A 16,916-nucleotide genomic window follows, 5' to 3' on the forward strand; every position below is an offset into this window, starting at 1 on the left:
TAAACGCATTAGAACTAGTTTATGATATATACTGAAACAAATTATTATACACGGTGTAGGTATTTATGCAATTCCTTACACTGCGTAAAAAATCTGGCATGTTGTTCACTGGTGGACACATCTCCAGGTGGAGCGTAAAAACCTTAAGTTTTGAGCATAAAATCCCTCAATTATAAGCATAAATATCGAGTCAATGTGAGAGGTTGATAGCTCTAGTATGTTGCTATTACGATCCTATTTTTATGACAGATCCGAAAAACATGGCAGCCGCATGCATGCGGTTTCTATTTTTATACAGATCTAAAAATTATGGTAAAATCGTGGGAGTTTCCATTGCATGCGCGTAAATTACGAACATCATAAATTAAGGAATTGTCTTTCCAATGTGCATGCAGTAAACTGATATACGAACTCCGTGTTTAAGCATAAAATCGTACAGTTTTTAGCGTAAATAATACATGTGGTAGGCATAAAACACAATAATCGAAAAGAAAACTGCGCCGGATCGGAGGATGTCACGCGTGATCATCGCTGCGCGCATCTCGCGTCTTCCGTGACGCGCTCGCTCGAACATCGCCCCTCATGCGTCGTCGTCGCTACTCGCACGTCGACGGGCGTCGCTTGCTCGCCGGCCTTGAAAGTGCCGCCTCCTCGGGGCCTCGGGGACGCCGCCGCTTGACCGCACAAGGGCCCCGATGTCGCTCGCCCTCTGGATCGGGGTGCCGCCGCCACCGATCTGGGAACCGCCGCCACTACTCCGGATCGAGGAACCTCCGCCACGCGCGTCGAGGTCATGGAGTTACGGCCACCGGTTGGGGGTCCACTGCCGCGCACGCTCTGGGGCAACCGCCGTCGTCGCACGTGGTGTCGCTAATGAATAAGGGTGGAGCGTAAAAAACTGAACCCTAGCACTCGGGGTCCTATTTTATAGACGTCTGGATGTGGTCCGGCTCGACCGGATTGCATCGTCCGACCTGGGCTTCTTCTAGTTATTGGAAGCCCAGGACTCTTAATATATAAACTATATATATATATATATATCTATTGATATATGAAAGCAAAATGGAATTAAATTTTATCAGACATTTATATACATCAAAGTCTTATATTTATAGCAACCACGAAAATCTCTATTTAAACTGAAGGTTCCTTAAACCTTCTCTACAGGTTTATTTTCACTAGCGCGTGGTGGCTAAAACCGTTAGTGAAAATTTGTATGTAATGTAGGCTTTGAACTCTTTTTACTAATGCCTTTTTTTGTTTCTTAGGGCTAGTTTGGGAACACTAATTTCCCATGGGATTTTCATTTTCCCAAGGGAAAATGAACTAATTTCCCTTGGGAAAATGAAAATCTCATGGGAAATTAGTGTTCCCAAACTAGCCCTTAAGTGGAAACACGTTTAGCTCAGCCGCTGCAAAAGCGAATACAATGACTCGTTAACATAAAGTGACGGACCAAGGTATTTTTTGCCGGTGGTTTAAAGCCTTACACACATGTGTTTAGACAGTTTGGCACCCGCCCAAACTGAAGGCTTATCTCGTCCCCTCACGTGCTAGGACCGTTACATGCATCCTCTCTGTCATCATATACCGTGGGTGGACCAGCTGAGCACTACTAGTTATTTGAACAAAACATACAAAAAAGTTGCATGGCAGTATGGTACTTTCTCCGTCCATGAACTAAAACAAGAAATTTATTCAAATTAAACTAAAGTAAAGTATATGGTAAATAGTATTAGTATTTGCGTCTCCAACTAAGTTTATTATATATATATATATATATATATATATATATATATATATATATATATATATATATATATATATATATATATATATATATATATATATATTAGAACTAATTTAATGACATCATACTTTATCTATTATAAAATAAGGTATTCCTCCGTTCTAAAATATAGAACATTTTGAGGAATATAAGTTTAATCAAATATAAATAAAAAAACCCATATTCATATTTATAGTATCAAATAAATATTATCATATTAATCGTGTTGTATATTTTTTAATAAAAAACTAGTTGGAGATAGAAATAATATGCAATCTTATGGTGAAGCGAGAGAGTATTAATGTTACGTACTTTGTGGTTGTGGGTAGAAAAGCGACAATGACGTATCAGACACCCTGACTCTACCGTTGTCTCTGTGCCGTCGTTGAATGTAGGACTCATCAAACAGCCAGCTGATGGTGATGTATCGTTTCGTATATTTATAGCAGCACTGTAGATCCTAGCTGGGACGACGTGGATGATGCCGGCCGAGTGTGCGTGCGTGAGAGCACACATATATACGATTTGACTTGGCGTGGTGTACCTGTGTATACTACTCCACCTCTCCATTCTAGAACGTCGTGGTATGTATAATGTATGGCGTCTCTTGGTCGTCGTCGTCGTCGTCATATCATGCACGTATGTGTAGGTGGGCGGTGACCGCCGCCGGCCAGCGAGGTGAGCATTCAAAGGGTCGACGGCGACACGGTGCAGTGCAGCATACCGACGGCCACACGCGCTCAACCTACAGCTATCTAGCGGCTGGTCCAACTCTACTCGACCCTACCAGCTGGCAGCAGGAGGACGGCCAGATGGACGGGGCCTCCGGCCTGCCTGCCTGCCTACCTGGCCGTGCATAATGCCGCCCCAGCCGAATATACTCCAACTAACCTGCGCCTGGAATGAACACGTCTTCGCAAATAGAAAACCGACACCTATATTAATTGCCGAGGGCGTGTACACGTACGATGTAATTGTCCATGTAGGACGAGCTTGCTTGCATGCTTTTTCTCTTCAAACTCTAACCAGATGCTTCTTTCCGTATACTGACATCCTAAATTATAAGATGGTTTATCTTTCTAGATATTTTTTTAACAAAAGATACACAATTCAGTCTCTATATCCACATTAAATATATACATAACCAAAAGGCACACGAGCTCTTATATTAAATTTCAATCCCTAGCTAAGAGCATAAAGCAACAGGAAACAAATTGATCAGCTAAGAAAAAAAATTTAAAAGATTTAGTGCTAGTTTGGAAGCTCCATTTTCCCAAGTGATTCATATTTTCCTAAGGGTCCGTTTGTTTCGTTGGAATTGAATTCTATTTTAATAATTATAATTTAGACAAAACTAATTAAGTTTATATATTTATATATGTAATATATTTGTATATTATCCTAAATCATATGAGAGAGATAGTTATATACTACATTTATGTTATAGCGAAGCAAGTAGAAGAGTGTGCTATAAGTTGTATATCGGAATAATAACATGTAAATCTATAGAATTAATTTCCATCTATGATAACTTTAGAAAGTGGTGGAAAGTCACATTCTAAAAAATAGCCTATTCCATTAGTAAGATTTCAATTTCTCAAAATGAAAGGAAACAAACGGGACCTAAGAGAAAATAAACTAATTTCCTTTAGAAAAATAGAAATCCCTTGTGAAAATAGAGTTCCCAAACTAGCCCTTAGAGTTTTTTCCATCCTTGCTTCGGACTTATTTCCTTTGCGAGTAATAGGACCTCACCACGTTGAATTTCTCCAACAAAGCAATAAGACTAAGCCCCTATTTTTGTCCCACACCATGACATCAAAACTCAGTGGCAGACCTAGGATTTAACCACAGGGTATGCGATACAAAAAATGTCTTATGCAATTCAGTAAACCATTTACAATTCGGTAAAATCATATATAGTACGATGGCAGATCTTGATACAATTTGTTCAGATGAAATACTATGTGCATGTGATACTAGTTTTGCAGGGTATGCCGGTGCATACCAGGCATACCCTGTGGGTCCGCCGCTGGCAAAACTTGTGGTCAAGTTTACATGGAAACACTAGTAGAAAAGAGCTATAAACCTACGGTGGGTTCTACTTTTTTTACCGATGGTTTCGGTTATCGCGTGCCAGTGATAATAAAGTAATGGGTCCGATTAAGTAACCGCTAGTAGAAACACATCTAATCACGCATATTCTGTTGGGGAACGGCTAGGAACGGGTCCAGACCTTTCCCTATATATATGAAGGGGTAGGACCGATTGACACACAACACTATCAAACCAATCAATCTACATATCATTTTCTTTACTTTCTTGTCCTAAAAGTAGCAGCAATTAGTCTAGTATTAGTCTTTCTTGACCTATTATTTCATCTATAGGCGACTCTACGCCGTCTAGGGACGTCTGGGTGGCCTGTCGATCACAGAGACCCCTAGAACTCTCCTCCCTGATAGGTCCCTCCCGGAAGACGAGATCTAGGGTTCTATGCCACCATAAGACGCTCTACGCCAACACGGATCGTTCGAGCCCTGCGCGCGGACTGTCCGAGGTGACGCAGAGAAGAGGCGATCCTGCAGTGAGGTCGCGAGCCATCCTGCCCCATGTCGCAGACCATCCACGCTCATGCAGAGGGCACCACCAAAAGGTACACCCCTAGCGTTTGACCTCAAATCGAAGCCAACATGTCCCTGCTTATCTTTATCACCCGGTTTTTCAAGCCCGGAATTCATACAAAATTTAGAGAGTCCCTATCCTTAAAATTTCCAGCCTATATTCCACACCAGCCGAGATGTAACAGGAAAACTTTATTGGTTGTAGCATTTTGAATGACCTGCAAGTTCACCCACCTGATAATATTCGTACCCATTTGGGATAATGCAGACAAAGTTAAAATGAGGACAGAATCAACCGCACGCAAATGCAGGACATGGAAAGATGTTGCGTAGACGATAGACGCAATTGTCCAATTTAAAAGAAGTTGCAAACAATTATCTTTGCATTGTCTTTTTCTCTTCTGTAATTTAGAATCGTCCAGATAAATTATGTTTGGTTTGTAATCTGAAACATTGCACTTCTCGACCAAACTTCAGTTACGCTTTCAAGTAGCAAATGTATCTGCAGGTTTCGCACGCGCAGCCATGTTTGGATGGGCTTATTTTGGGATTCTGGCAGCCAGAAGCTAGAATCCCATCCAAACTTCTATCTTTTGTCTTGGCTTGTGGGTGAAGCGCTTATTCCTGAAGCCGCATTGTAACGGCGCGTGAGAAGCGAGCTTAAGGCTGTGTCGGCTGATAAGCTGGGCAACTGACCTATTCGGTCTCATTAAAGAAACCTCCGGCGTACAATTTTTTTTATAGATTCCATGAGTGTGTTTACGCAGATGAGTTAAACCGGATAAAAAAACAAACACAAACTTACATGATATTTAATAAATAAACTAATTCAAGCGGAATTAATGCCAAATACAGTTGGTATAAAAAATCAATATAGAATATCAACTCGTAGCATTAAGAGAATGCCAACACGTATATCTAAGGCCTTACTGTCAATGCACACAACAGGCCCCACATTTTTGAATTTTATGTTTATTAGTACTACAATTTGTTGTATCATTTTATTTATTTCACAATCTAGTAGCTGACAATCAGGTCATCCATCTAAATTCTAACCAACAAATTCTCTAGCAGGTTGCCAAACACTCAGATTCTTACTGGCCAGCTTTTCTCCCAGATTTTTTTCATAGCTAATATCTTAGAAAAGCTCATCAAAAAAAGCTGTCCCATATATGTCCGGCAGTTTTAGATTATTGTCTATGTAGCCTCCAGCAAAAAGATGAAGATACGGTCCGATCCATTCTAGAAAAAGAAAAAGATACCTAGTACACTTGCAGAGTTTGCAAGTTGCAGCACATTAGAAAAATGTGCGCATGTACTTCATTTCTGGCAGGGAGTTGGGGTTTAGGCCGTTAGGGTTATGGGACCAGCTCTGCAATGTGAACCGTGTGTCTTTTTTTTCCCTTTCTGTTTTTATCTGGACGAGACGATAGTGCTGGACCGAAGCATGTGGGTTCTGATCCAGCCATCCAGGAGGTGTTTGGAGTCGGTTGGCAGATGAGGCTGTGGGTGAAGCGGAAGCCGAAGCATGGCGGAGGCAGGTGCAACCGGTGGCCAACGCGAGCGCCACGCCCTGTGTGACGCCGTTGTTGTTTTCTGAACCAACCCCATCAGTTTCGGCCATTCAGGCTAGATTTAGGTGTGTGGCCGCGGTTGATTCCCCCAGCGTGCGTTTGGCTGCCCGGGTTAGCTGGCTGCTCCGACCTCCGACTCGCAGCTTCTAGAGTCTAGACGACCCCGCCGCTGCAACCGCAACGTTGGGTTGGCGCGCGCGCGAGGGAAAGGGCGAGGGCGCTGACCACCGGAAACCACATGCGCCAGCCGCCAGCTACCAACTACCAACTGGCATGGCATAGATGCGATGCGCCTGCGCCTGCGCCTGCCTGCGCCTACGCGTCGGGCTTCCCAACCGTCCACAGTCTCCAATCCATCAGCCCCAAAAGGCCCCCTAACACTTGACCTCCGTATACTATACTGGTATACTGTATCTGCGTAATCGTATACCATTGACAGGTGCTCCGTACTCGTACTATAGACGGATACGCATTTTGCGCTGGCACACAATGATGGAGGTAGTGATGAGACGGACGGAGGCTCACGTCCTCCTACCGGTCTCGAGCCTATAGAACCTTATTGAATCATCTGCTAAAATTTAAAACTTATAAAAAATAATATACAGGGTCTCATTACATACACTGTAGCTTTTCCTAATAGTTTTTTCTAGCTCCGCCCGTGCTACCACAGTGCCAACAGGGTCGTTCCTGAGTTTGGAGGGACCCGGGGCAACATTATAAATAAAGCCCTAATATTACAAGTACTATTTTTTACTATTATATATTTAGAGCATCACGAAGAGACTAGCTAAATAGTTTGTCAAGCTAGATTTTAGCTAATTAATAACATAATAGCTCTCCAACAGAGTAGCTATTTAACTTGCTAAGTTATGTGGCTCTCTAAATTAACTCTCTCACTAGCTAAATTTGGCTAGCAACTCTCGCTAGTCAAGCTAAATTGCATTTTGGAGAGTCTGTTGGAATAAAATGTTATATATAGAGTTTAATATTTATGGAGAGACAAATAAAGAGTCAAATAGAGAGTAAAAAATAAAGAGTCTCTTGGAGATGCTCTTACTTGTATCAAAAAATGAGCGCTAAAAAAGAAGTCAGATCATTACCTCAAATATATAAGCATAATATCAATGACAATCTACAAGGAATCAATAGAATAAATTAATTCATGTAATTTGTTAAGCATAATTACTTGCTAAAGTAATTAAAAACTATAGCCTTGCGTGACAATGGTAGCCTCATCGGCTGAGGTCTGAGGGCTGATTCGTTGTTCCCTGACTGGATGATCCTGTTGCCCTGCGTTGTGAATATGTACTCCCTAGCGGGTATGTGTATTTACACTGTGTCCGTTCGCCGTCCCGCGTGTGTTGTTTATGTGCCTCCATGTTCCTGAGTTTGGCACCAGCCTACAGCTGCATGTAGTCGTAGTCCACTAGTTATATACTCCTGTATGGTATATGGGGTGGGGCCCCTGGGATCTGGGGGCCTAGGTCGGTTGCCCCGCTCGCCCTGCCCCAGGCACGGGCCTGAGTGCCAATGAAAGCATGCAAATAATGAAGTGTTTACAGCAAAGCGCATGTACCATGAGGTCGATCGAGTGCTCATTATACACGTCCTCCACGCTCTGCCGGAAGGTGAATAGCAGAACGCGGGCGCGCAAAAAAACACACATGCGAGACGGGTTGCGAGTACTGCTGGAGATAGCCTTACTGATCAGTGACATGGCGGCGCTCACAGTCACTAAAGACCGATGCAGCCTCATCAACAGCTGGTTCGACCAACTAATCGGTAAGCCAGTTGATCGGTCAGCCTTATTGATACCAACCATGTTAGGACCATATCGGTCTATACCAATGAGTCAGAATCGACCATCGCGTTGGAGTCTAGGTCGTTACTGACCATCTCGTCCTAATACAATAGCTTCTGATTGGTTGGCCAGTTTAACCGTTTGTTTTTTAAAAAAATAACAAATTCAAAATAAATCTTGAATCTAGCCTATAATAGAGCGGGGTATTTAGGTTCATTCATACCCTCACTCTCTAATTTACTTGTTTTTTCCTTTATTTAAAGTCTTTTACTCTATGTTTCATTATGGATCTAAGGTGGAGTTCCAACTTTGATACGTTCTCTGACTTGCTTAGCGAATAATCTCCACAACGTTCTGAGATCCCTATCGATGTGAGGCGGGTCATTTTGGATGGTTTTTCTTTCGTGCAATATCAATGGGAGGATCTCCCTACTCGTCCATGTTCCCTAAATCTGCAACATCTGTTTCTATATTTGTATCCTTCTCCATATCCATAGCCATCAACCATTGATGCTCCTCCTTTTACCACTGAACCTCATACTATTGATGCTCCTCCTACCACTGATGCTTCTCCTCCTCAACCTTTTATTATTTGTACCCTCCTCCATACCCATACAAGTATCCATATGGTGCTCCTCCCTGTGGATTATATGGGGCTCCTCCATATGGTGCTCCTTCTATGTTACCTTCCTTGTATGGTGCTCCTCCCAATATAGTGTTTATCCTCCTTTTTTCCCTCTTGCACAAGCACGATAGTACCCCAAGCAACCACAACGATATCGCCTTAAACCAGTCCACATACTTCAATGCTACTTAGTTCCAGCAACGAAGGGACTAGACTAAAACAGAAGATAAAGGACTGGTAGGTACACACATACTTATGAACTCAACATAGTTTTTAGTTCCAAAGTAGTTCTTTGAATTCATAAATTTATAGGTCTTCTAGGGCAATGACAAGAAGATATCGGTCTTCTAGGGCCAAATAGATGGTACATACAACTCGACCAATGAATATCCTCACTAATGTACCACCAAGCAATTGAAAAGTTGGTGGTCAATGAGCATTCACAAATTCACTCTCTCCAACAGCATCTACAACCGCTTATCTATGGTCTGACTAAGTGGATTATATGATGTTATGCTCCTCGAACTGAAAAAAGAGAGCTTTCGCATCAAACTCGATGAAATGGACTTTAAGCTAGAGCAAATGTGGCGCGCTCTTCGCCATTAGCCTAAATGGTGCAGGCGGCATGGTGATGACGACTCGAGCGATGGAAGCAAAAGATCTTGTCTAACATAGATAATGATTATAAATTCGTATCACTAGATTGTGTCGGACCAACGCACACTATTAGTCACTATAAGACAAGAGCACAATTCAAAGGTAAGGGGCCATAAGGCTTTGTCCCCCTCAGCGCTAGGAGGGGTCCATGTGCAATTCGACCCATGTTGTGAGGCCCCACCCTTGGATGCCATGTGGGTAGAGCGGGTTGGGCCGCGTCTGTAATAAAGTATGCTGTAATGACTCACGGTAACCCCCTACGAGGGAATATTTCGAGAATAAACTAGGTAACTGAGGGCCTAATTGTCCTTGACAAGGTCGGACGGTCTCTTGGTTACCTATAAATACCCCTCTACTGTGCCAAAGCGCGAGAATAACGCTATTGCTTTGACACCATGTGTTAAAGCCATTAATCTTTTTCCACTATTTCCCCATTGGATCCCGCTGTCCAGGAGGCAAGTTCCAACATACCCTTAAATGCTTATACATATTTTAGTTTTATTTAATGCGTTTTTAAAGTATAAAAATAGGTAGAGGAAAGAAAAGAGAAACCGGAGCGTTTTCGATATTTAGGTAGTGTTTGGTTGGAGAGTATTGTGGTATGGAGCCGTTCCGTTCCAATATATAGAGTGTTTGGTTTGATTCTAGATATAACCGAGTGGCTCCAAAAATAGAATATTCTTCCAATACGAAGGATCTCTGGGCTCCAAAAAAACACCCGAACTCATCCGCTCGGGAGCACATCGCGTCTCCATTCCTCTCCCAGGGCAGGTACGCTCCTCCCGTCGCTCGTTCCTCCCCAATCTTTTCTGCCGCCGCATATGCCTCCAGCCACCATATGAGATGCGGCCACCGTGTGCCCCTAGTCTCCAGCCGCATCTCCTCTAGCCGCATCTACCGCCGCATCTCGTTTCCCTGTGCCCATACACTACCTTGCTTCTTCTGGATCTGCCGAGGCATATGAGATGCGGCCAGAGCAGCCACCATCAGATCTGCAGAGCAGCCATGGCCGCCGAGTAGTCCACGAACAACAACGATTTTTGGATTTTTTTTTTCCATTGCCGAGCAGCCACCATTAGATCCATTGTCCTTTTGTGATTTGCTTTTTTGTCCTTTTGTGATTTGAGAACACCACAAGTCCATTCTACGATTAGCATTATTTCTGCGATTGAGAACACCGTCAGATCTCTGCGGAGCACGCCATCTAATGCTTTCATTTTTTTACAGGTGCAAGGATTGCAAGTATTCAGAGAACAAAAAAGACTTCAGAGCTTAAGGTATTATAATATTTTTTATTTTCTCATTTAAGCAGTGAAATTAAGCATGCATGTGTGGTTTCAATTGGTAATGTTATCCTTTTTATATAGATGGAGAAGAAGTATATGCTTGTAGTGTACGTTGTTGCTGCTCATATGTTGCTTTCAATGATGGCTTGTGTTATTGAATCTAGAAAAAGAAAACGTCATGGTCATGCAGCAGTAGGACAAATTAGTTATGGTCCAATTTATGAGAGAGATAGAAAAAGGATGGAGTATCTTGATGATAAAATTTGGAAGAGTGATGTCACTTGTGTTAATATGCTTAGACTTAATAGATCATCATTCTTCCGTTTTTGCCAACTTATTAGGAATCGTGGTCTATTACAAGACACCATACATATGTGTGTTGAGCAGCAAATTGCTATGTTTTTACACACAATCGGCCACAATGTTAGGAATAGGTTAGTAGGCACTAATTTTGCTAGGTCTGGTGAAACCGTTAGTCGGTATTTCAACAAAGTACTTCATGCTGTTGGGGAGCTACGACATGACTTCATTAAGCCACCATCATCAGCAACACCGACCAAAATCACTGGAAACCCACGGTGGGATCCTTACTTTAAGGTATCTTGCGGGTTAGACCTATTTCTATCCAATGGTCTTATGTAGAATTTCCAATCCTTACATTTTTTGTTCCAATGGGAAAATAGGATTGCATCGGGGCCATTGACGGCACACATGTTCGAGCCTCTGTTCCTAAGGAAATGGAGGCTGCATTCCGTGGTAGGAAGAGTCACCCTACTCAAAATGTAATGGCAGCAGTAGATTTTGATCTAAGGTTCACTTTTGTAATGGCCGGATGGGAGGGGACAGCCCATGATGCCCTCATTTTAAGAGATGCTTTAGAACGAGAAAATGGTCTTCGTGTCCCTGAAGGTAAAAACCTTATATAAGTTATTTCTTTAATTGTGACATAGATAATTACTAGTGTAGCTCATATACACAGATAATTACTAGTGTAGCTCATCATCACCCTCATTTTATTGAATGCAATGTTGATGTCTATGCACTAATTATCTTATTGCATGCAGGATGAAAGAAACAAGGGTGATGATGAATTTATAAACAAGCCTCTTCCCTACTATGGCAACCTTGCTACAATTTTTGGCAATAGTGTTGCATCAGGACGATTTGCAAAGACATCAAATGACCCTCTTGCTGTTGATGATGGTGAAGATGTGCAAAAGGAAGGGTGTATTGCAACATCTAGTGCTGTCCATGAGAATGACCCTGCAGCAACATCTGCAACTAAACCATCCAAGAAGGCCAAGAGGGAAGACAATGGTACTGAATTCTTAGTTGAAGCATTTCAGCATGCCACTCAAACACTAGCCAGTGCCATCAAGGAGGCAGCAAACAAACCTTTGCCAGCTGGTTTGTTTGAAGCTGTAGACAATATTCCAGGATTTGAGATTGCGCACAAGTCCAAGTATTATTCTCATTTGGTTTCTAATCCTGACATTGCACATGCTTTCATGGATGTGCCATTGCTTTACAAGGTCTCTATGATTACCGACTTCGTTAATGAGAAGTTTTAGGCTTTATGGTAATCTAATAATACATTTCACAATTTGTATGGATCTATGTAAGGACCTATGTTTGTTTGAAACTATGTATGGACATGTGTGTGATATGTTATGAAACTTATTTTTGACATAACACTTTTGTGATGGTTGTATGGATGAGTCATGTGTAAGATTATGGAGTAATTATTATACATTTTATGATCTATAGTTATATTTGTCATCTTAAGATATGACTAATGGTTGTATGAATGTGTCATATCTTAAAATACAGATTGACTAATGGAGAAAATTATCTATTTGCACTCATCAAACAAATATAGAGCATAGCCACTCCATTATGCTTTACTCTTGAACCAAACACAAAATGAAATCGCTCCGTTCTACTTCACTCTAGAACCAAACAAAGGATGGAGCCACTCTGTTCCAGTTCACTCTGCAACCAAACAAAAAACAGAGCCGTTCCGTTCCAGCTTACCAAACACAAAACAGAGCGGCTCCATTCCTAGAATCAGGGATGGAACGGTTCCGTTCTAGTTGGCTCCTGAACCAAACACTACCTTAAAGATGTTTTATAGGATACTGTTAAAGTTTATAGACGAAAAATCTTCTAGAGTGCGTTTACCGTCGTCTCTTGGACGCAGCAGTAGGGGAGCAGGCGAGCACGCCCAACCAACAACGCCAACGGCAAAAGCACAAGAGACACGACGGCACGGCACGGCACGGCACGGCACGGCACGGCACCGCACCGGGAGTCCATCCGTCCGTCCGGCACGCACGCACGCCCTTTGAATGCCCCCTCCCGCCTGCCTGCTGCCTCTGACCCGGCCCCGTATCGTATGATTCATTGATTCGTATCTCCTCTCCTCTCCCGGCTCGGAATAACCCGTCTCTCTCGCCCGCCCTGTCCTTGCCGGCCGGCCCCGGCCCCGGTCTCTTCTCTTCTTCTTCTTTTTCTTCCCGCTATATATACTGCGCGCCTCACCTTCCCCTCTTTGCAATCCGTATCATCATCTTGGCCTCGTCAATCCACCACCACCGTCGTCGCTGAGCTCCTCCTCCGGCTTCGCTTCGCTGTCTTGCCTCCTCCTCGGTCGAAGAAGAAAACATGTGTCCGGGATCCGTGGAGTCGTCGTCGGCGGCGGCGGCGGGCAAGAGCGTGTGCGTGATGGACGCCGCGGGGCCGCTGGGCCACGCGCTCGTGGACCGCCTCCTCCGGCGCGGGTACACCGTCCACGCCGCCACGTACGCCCGCGACGGGGAGGAGGGCGCGGCTGCCGCCGCGCTGCTCGGCCACCTGTCGTGCGCCGCCGACGCGTGCAGGCACCGGCTGAAGCTGTTCCGCGCCGACCCGTTCGACTACCACGCCATCGCCGACGCCGTGCGGGGCTGCGCCGGCGTCTTCTGCATGTTCAACACGCCCGACGACCAGGCCCAATGCGATGTGAGTACAAGACGGCAGCTTGCTTGATTTCTTTCGCCTCTCTCTCTCTCCTCTGCATATTAGTATTAATCCGGGTTTTCCCCTCGAAGAAACGAAAGCTCGTTTGTAGGAGTGACTTGTAGGTAGTAGCGCTCACTGCATAAAATTGGATTGGATTGGATTATGCTCTCCTATACTAGTAGACCCAGCCAGAGCTTATACTAGCACTGTAGCATGAACAGGGACCGGGACAGCTGGACAGTGGCAGAGGAGAGGAGATGAGCCGATCCTGTGCTACCTTTTCCTCCCTTTTCCATGAATCTCCATCTCCCTCCTCCCTGGTCTAGGCTGTTTGGTTCGTTCCAGAGGAGGGCTGGGACCCGGACCTCTTCATACTCCTCTGATGATGATGACCCATTAATGACACAGCTCATGTGTGGTGTGGCTGTGACTTGTGACTTGTGATGAGTGAGCGTGCCCCTTCTTCCTCCTCCAGCCTCCAGGCTCCAGCTCCAGGTGCGGTGTGAAGTCCCGCTCCTGCTCCTGTCCTACCAGCGTACTACTCCAGTAGTACAGTGGAGTAGCCGAGCGCATTTAATAGCTGGACAAGGTGAGAGGAGGAAGCTCACACACAGCACAGCACAGAGGGACCGCAACGGAGCAGAGAACTGGGCCACCAAACTGAACCAACCGCGGGAAGGGGAAAGGGAACTCGAACCCTTTTCCTCCGCGTGCATTAAAACCCTTCACATGGGCATGGGCATGTCAGCTGCTGCCCCTTCGTCCTCGCCCCTGCTTGCTGGCTGGCTGGTCTGCTCTGTCCCGTCCGTCCTACTCCTACGAGCAGGGAGGCCAGCAGGCAGCTAGCACGCAACGACTGCACGAGCTGGTTGACGAGCGAGCAGGGAGGCCAGCAGGCAGCTAGCACGCACCGACTGCACGAGCTGTTTTTTCTGACGAGCAGGTTTTATTAATTTGGTTGTGCTGCATCGTGCGTGTGCAGGAGTCGACGGTGGAGACGGAGGTGCGCGCGGCGCACAACGTGCTGGAGGCGTGCGCGCAGACGGACGCCATGGAGCGGGTCGTCTTCACCTCCTCCGTCACCGCCGTCGTCTGGAGCGGCGCCGGCGCCGGCGTCGGCGCCCACAGGGAGGAGGTCGCCGACGAGAGGAGCTGGAGCGACCTCGCCTTCTGCAGGAAGTTCAAGGTGCGTACGAGTGAGCGACTCGCTGTTTTTTTTTAAGTTCCGTTTCATGGATTAGTGCCGCCCGTGCCGTGCATAGGCAACTTTCATCAGACAACAGTGGTTACCAACCCCCATGATTTCCATCCAACCATCAAATCGAAGCCGATGGGATGAGGCTGCGGCGCCCTGGAAGGCCACACGGCTGCTTGGCCACTTGCCCTGGGTCGTCCTCATCCTGCAGCCCCCGGCCGAGCGATACCTTTCACCATCGATGGTCGAGTCGATCCATCCCTTATCCGTTGGCTGTAGCTTCCCGCACCTGTTTTGTGTGTGGGTGCCTGCAGTCGCGTGCCACTCCAGCCCTGCCCCTGCCGCGCGACGCAAGCGTGCCTGGAAATCAGGGTTCTTGGTGGCCAAACTCCATTTTAAAGGCGTCCCTGAAATATCCCTTCCTTACCTTGATGAGCACAGCACAAAACAGGTCCATTCAGAATCAGGCGTTGTCTACGAGTCACAGAGCTGTCTCTGTCTCTGTCTCTTGAGGCTGGCTGTACAAGTCCAAGCCTGTGCGCATCAAATGAGGAGTGGCATCAGACATCAGACTCCAGACTGCTGAAGCTGACCTCTCAACTGTCTACGGCTCGGGATTAGGACACAGAAAGAGAGTCGAGTAGTAATTAATTAATTAATTAATTAAACCAACTAACAAACACGTACACGTCATCATCAGACGCACTACCACACAACCAACACCAAGAGTGGTTGCTGGTTGCATGCATCTTCTTCGTTTTCGTCCTCCATGCATGTGCGTGAAACACTGCATGCAGGCTCCGATGGACAAAAACGACAAACACTGCATGCCAACTGCTGTCCGTGCGTGAAACACGATTGGGGTTGCCGACCGACCGGCACACGCACGGACGCAGCCAGCAGACGACCTGACCTGACCTGACCTGTGCTGTCTGCCTCTGCGCGCATGCAGCTGTGGCACGCCCTGGCCAAGACGCTGTCGGAGAAGACGGCGTGGGCGCTGGCCATGGACAGGGGCGTCGACATGGTGGCCATCAACGCCGGCCTGCTGCTGGCCGCCCCCGGGCTCGGGCTCACCGCCGCGCACCCCTACCTAAAGGGCGCCCCCGACATGTACGACGGCGGCGTCCTCGCTACCGTCGACGTCGGCTTCCTGGCCGACGCGCACGTCGCCGCCTACGAGTCCCCCACCGCCTACGGCCGCTACCTCTGCTTCAGCAACGCCGTCTGCCGTCCCGAGGACGCCGTCAAGCTCGCCCAGATGCTCTCGCCGGCCGCGCCACGCTCGCCGCCGCCAAGGTAACTAACGGCCATGGAACCGTGATTGTGTTTGTGCTAGCTGGCAGAGACGACAGGCGGTTGTTTCTGTTGCTGACAAGGCGTTGCGCGCATGGGTTTTTGTTTTGCAGCGACGAACTGAAGGTGATACCACAGAGGATCCAGGGCAAGAAGCTCAACAAGCTCATGCTGGAGTTCGCCAGCGGGGTATACGGGGAGCTGGACTAGGAAGGAACTGCCGTGCCAGGCCACAGATGATGCGATGCGACTAGGGCTGTTGTATTCTTTTGTACGTAGTACTATTTGTAGTTTTCGCCCCCCTCACAAAAAAAAAGGAGGGAAATCTGTTTGGTTGGCCAAAATGTGCCATACGCTCGCTGTACATGGCCAAACACGCCACGTGTGTTGTTGATACAGCCCCTGCCAGCAGCAGGGGTGGGTGGGGATGGGGAGAGCATTTCAGTGATCGGGTTGCCAACGAAATACAATATCATATCTAGGTTCGTGAGTTACATCCCATGCATGCGTTACGTGACGCTTATATTGAACTCTGACAAACTTGTAGCGCACAATTACAAACATGATTACGGAAGAATCGTTTCAGGGCAAATTCGCGCACCAATGGGGCTGGTCCGGGGAAAAAAAAGGAACTGAGACGTACCCCGAAAGAAACTGGGCCTCATACATCAGTACCGATTACTATTTCTCGCAGAATCAGGTGACACAGCAGCACGTGCACGTCTGCGACATCATCAACGGGGCAGCCACGCAGGTCGCCGTTGCGCGGAGGGGCTGCCACGACGTTCTCTTCAACAGCGCTGGTGTGTCGCCACCTTTGTGTTTTTGTTCCCATGCGGTTTGCGTTGAACGACAGGGAGGGAACCACATGCCATGCCACGCATATCGAGGATTCAAGATGCGCTCATCCCCTATCTGATCAGCAGAAAAGGCCACAGCTCTGCCGTTCATCGCCCTGCCAATGAGCTTTCCCAACCGGTCTCAAGTTGATTTTCCCTTGACAAAACAGCAGGGCAACTAAACTGGACGGGAACCTTGATAAACTTGCACATTAGAAATCATAAACTGATTG

The 16,916-nt window shown here is 46.2% G+C and overlaps 2 protein-coding genes across 2 annotated transcripts; both read left to right on the top strand.

Moving 5' to 3' along the window:
* The first annotated feature begins 695 nt into the window (after positions 1-695).
* LOC103644826 (uncharacterized) lies at positions 696-12,214 on the top strand. Its single transcript, XM_020542065.1, has 4 exons — positions 696-818; positions 9,742-9,838; positions 10,295-10,344; positions 11,418-12,214. The coding sequence occupies exons 1-4, from the start codon at positions 696-698 to the stop codon at positions 11,922-11,924; spliced, it is 777 nt and encodes a 258-aa protein (XP_020397654.1). The 3' UTR covers positions 11,925-12,214.
* A 551-nt stretch (positions 12,215-12,765) lies between these two features.
* On the top strand, positions 12,766-16,343 carry LOC100193580 (dihydroflavonol-4-reductase). Its single transcript, NM_001138687.1, has 4 exons — positions 12,766-13,353; positions 14,336-14,539; positions 15,501-15,847; positions 15,958-16,343. Exons 1-4 carry the CDS (start codon positions 13,018-13,020, stop codon positions 16,052-16,054), a joined length of 984 nt encoding a protein of 327 aa, NP_001132159.1. The 5' UTR covers positions 12,766-13,017; the 3' UTR covers positions 16,055-16,343.
* The last annotated feature ends 573 nt before the right edge of the window (positions 16,344-16,916 follow it).

Source organism: Zea mays, chromosome 1 (genome assembly GCF_902167145.1).
Source record: "Zea mays cultivar B73 chromosome 1, Zm-B73-REFERENCE-NAM-5.0, whole genome shotgun sequence".
NCBI lineage: Eukaryota > Viridiplantae > Streptophyta > Magnoliopsida > Poales > Poaceae > Zea > Zea mays.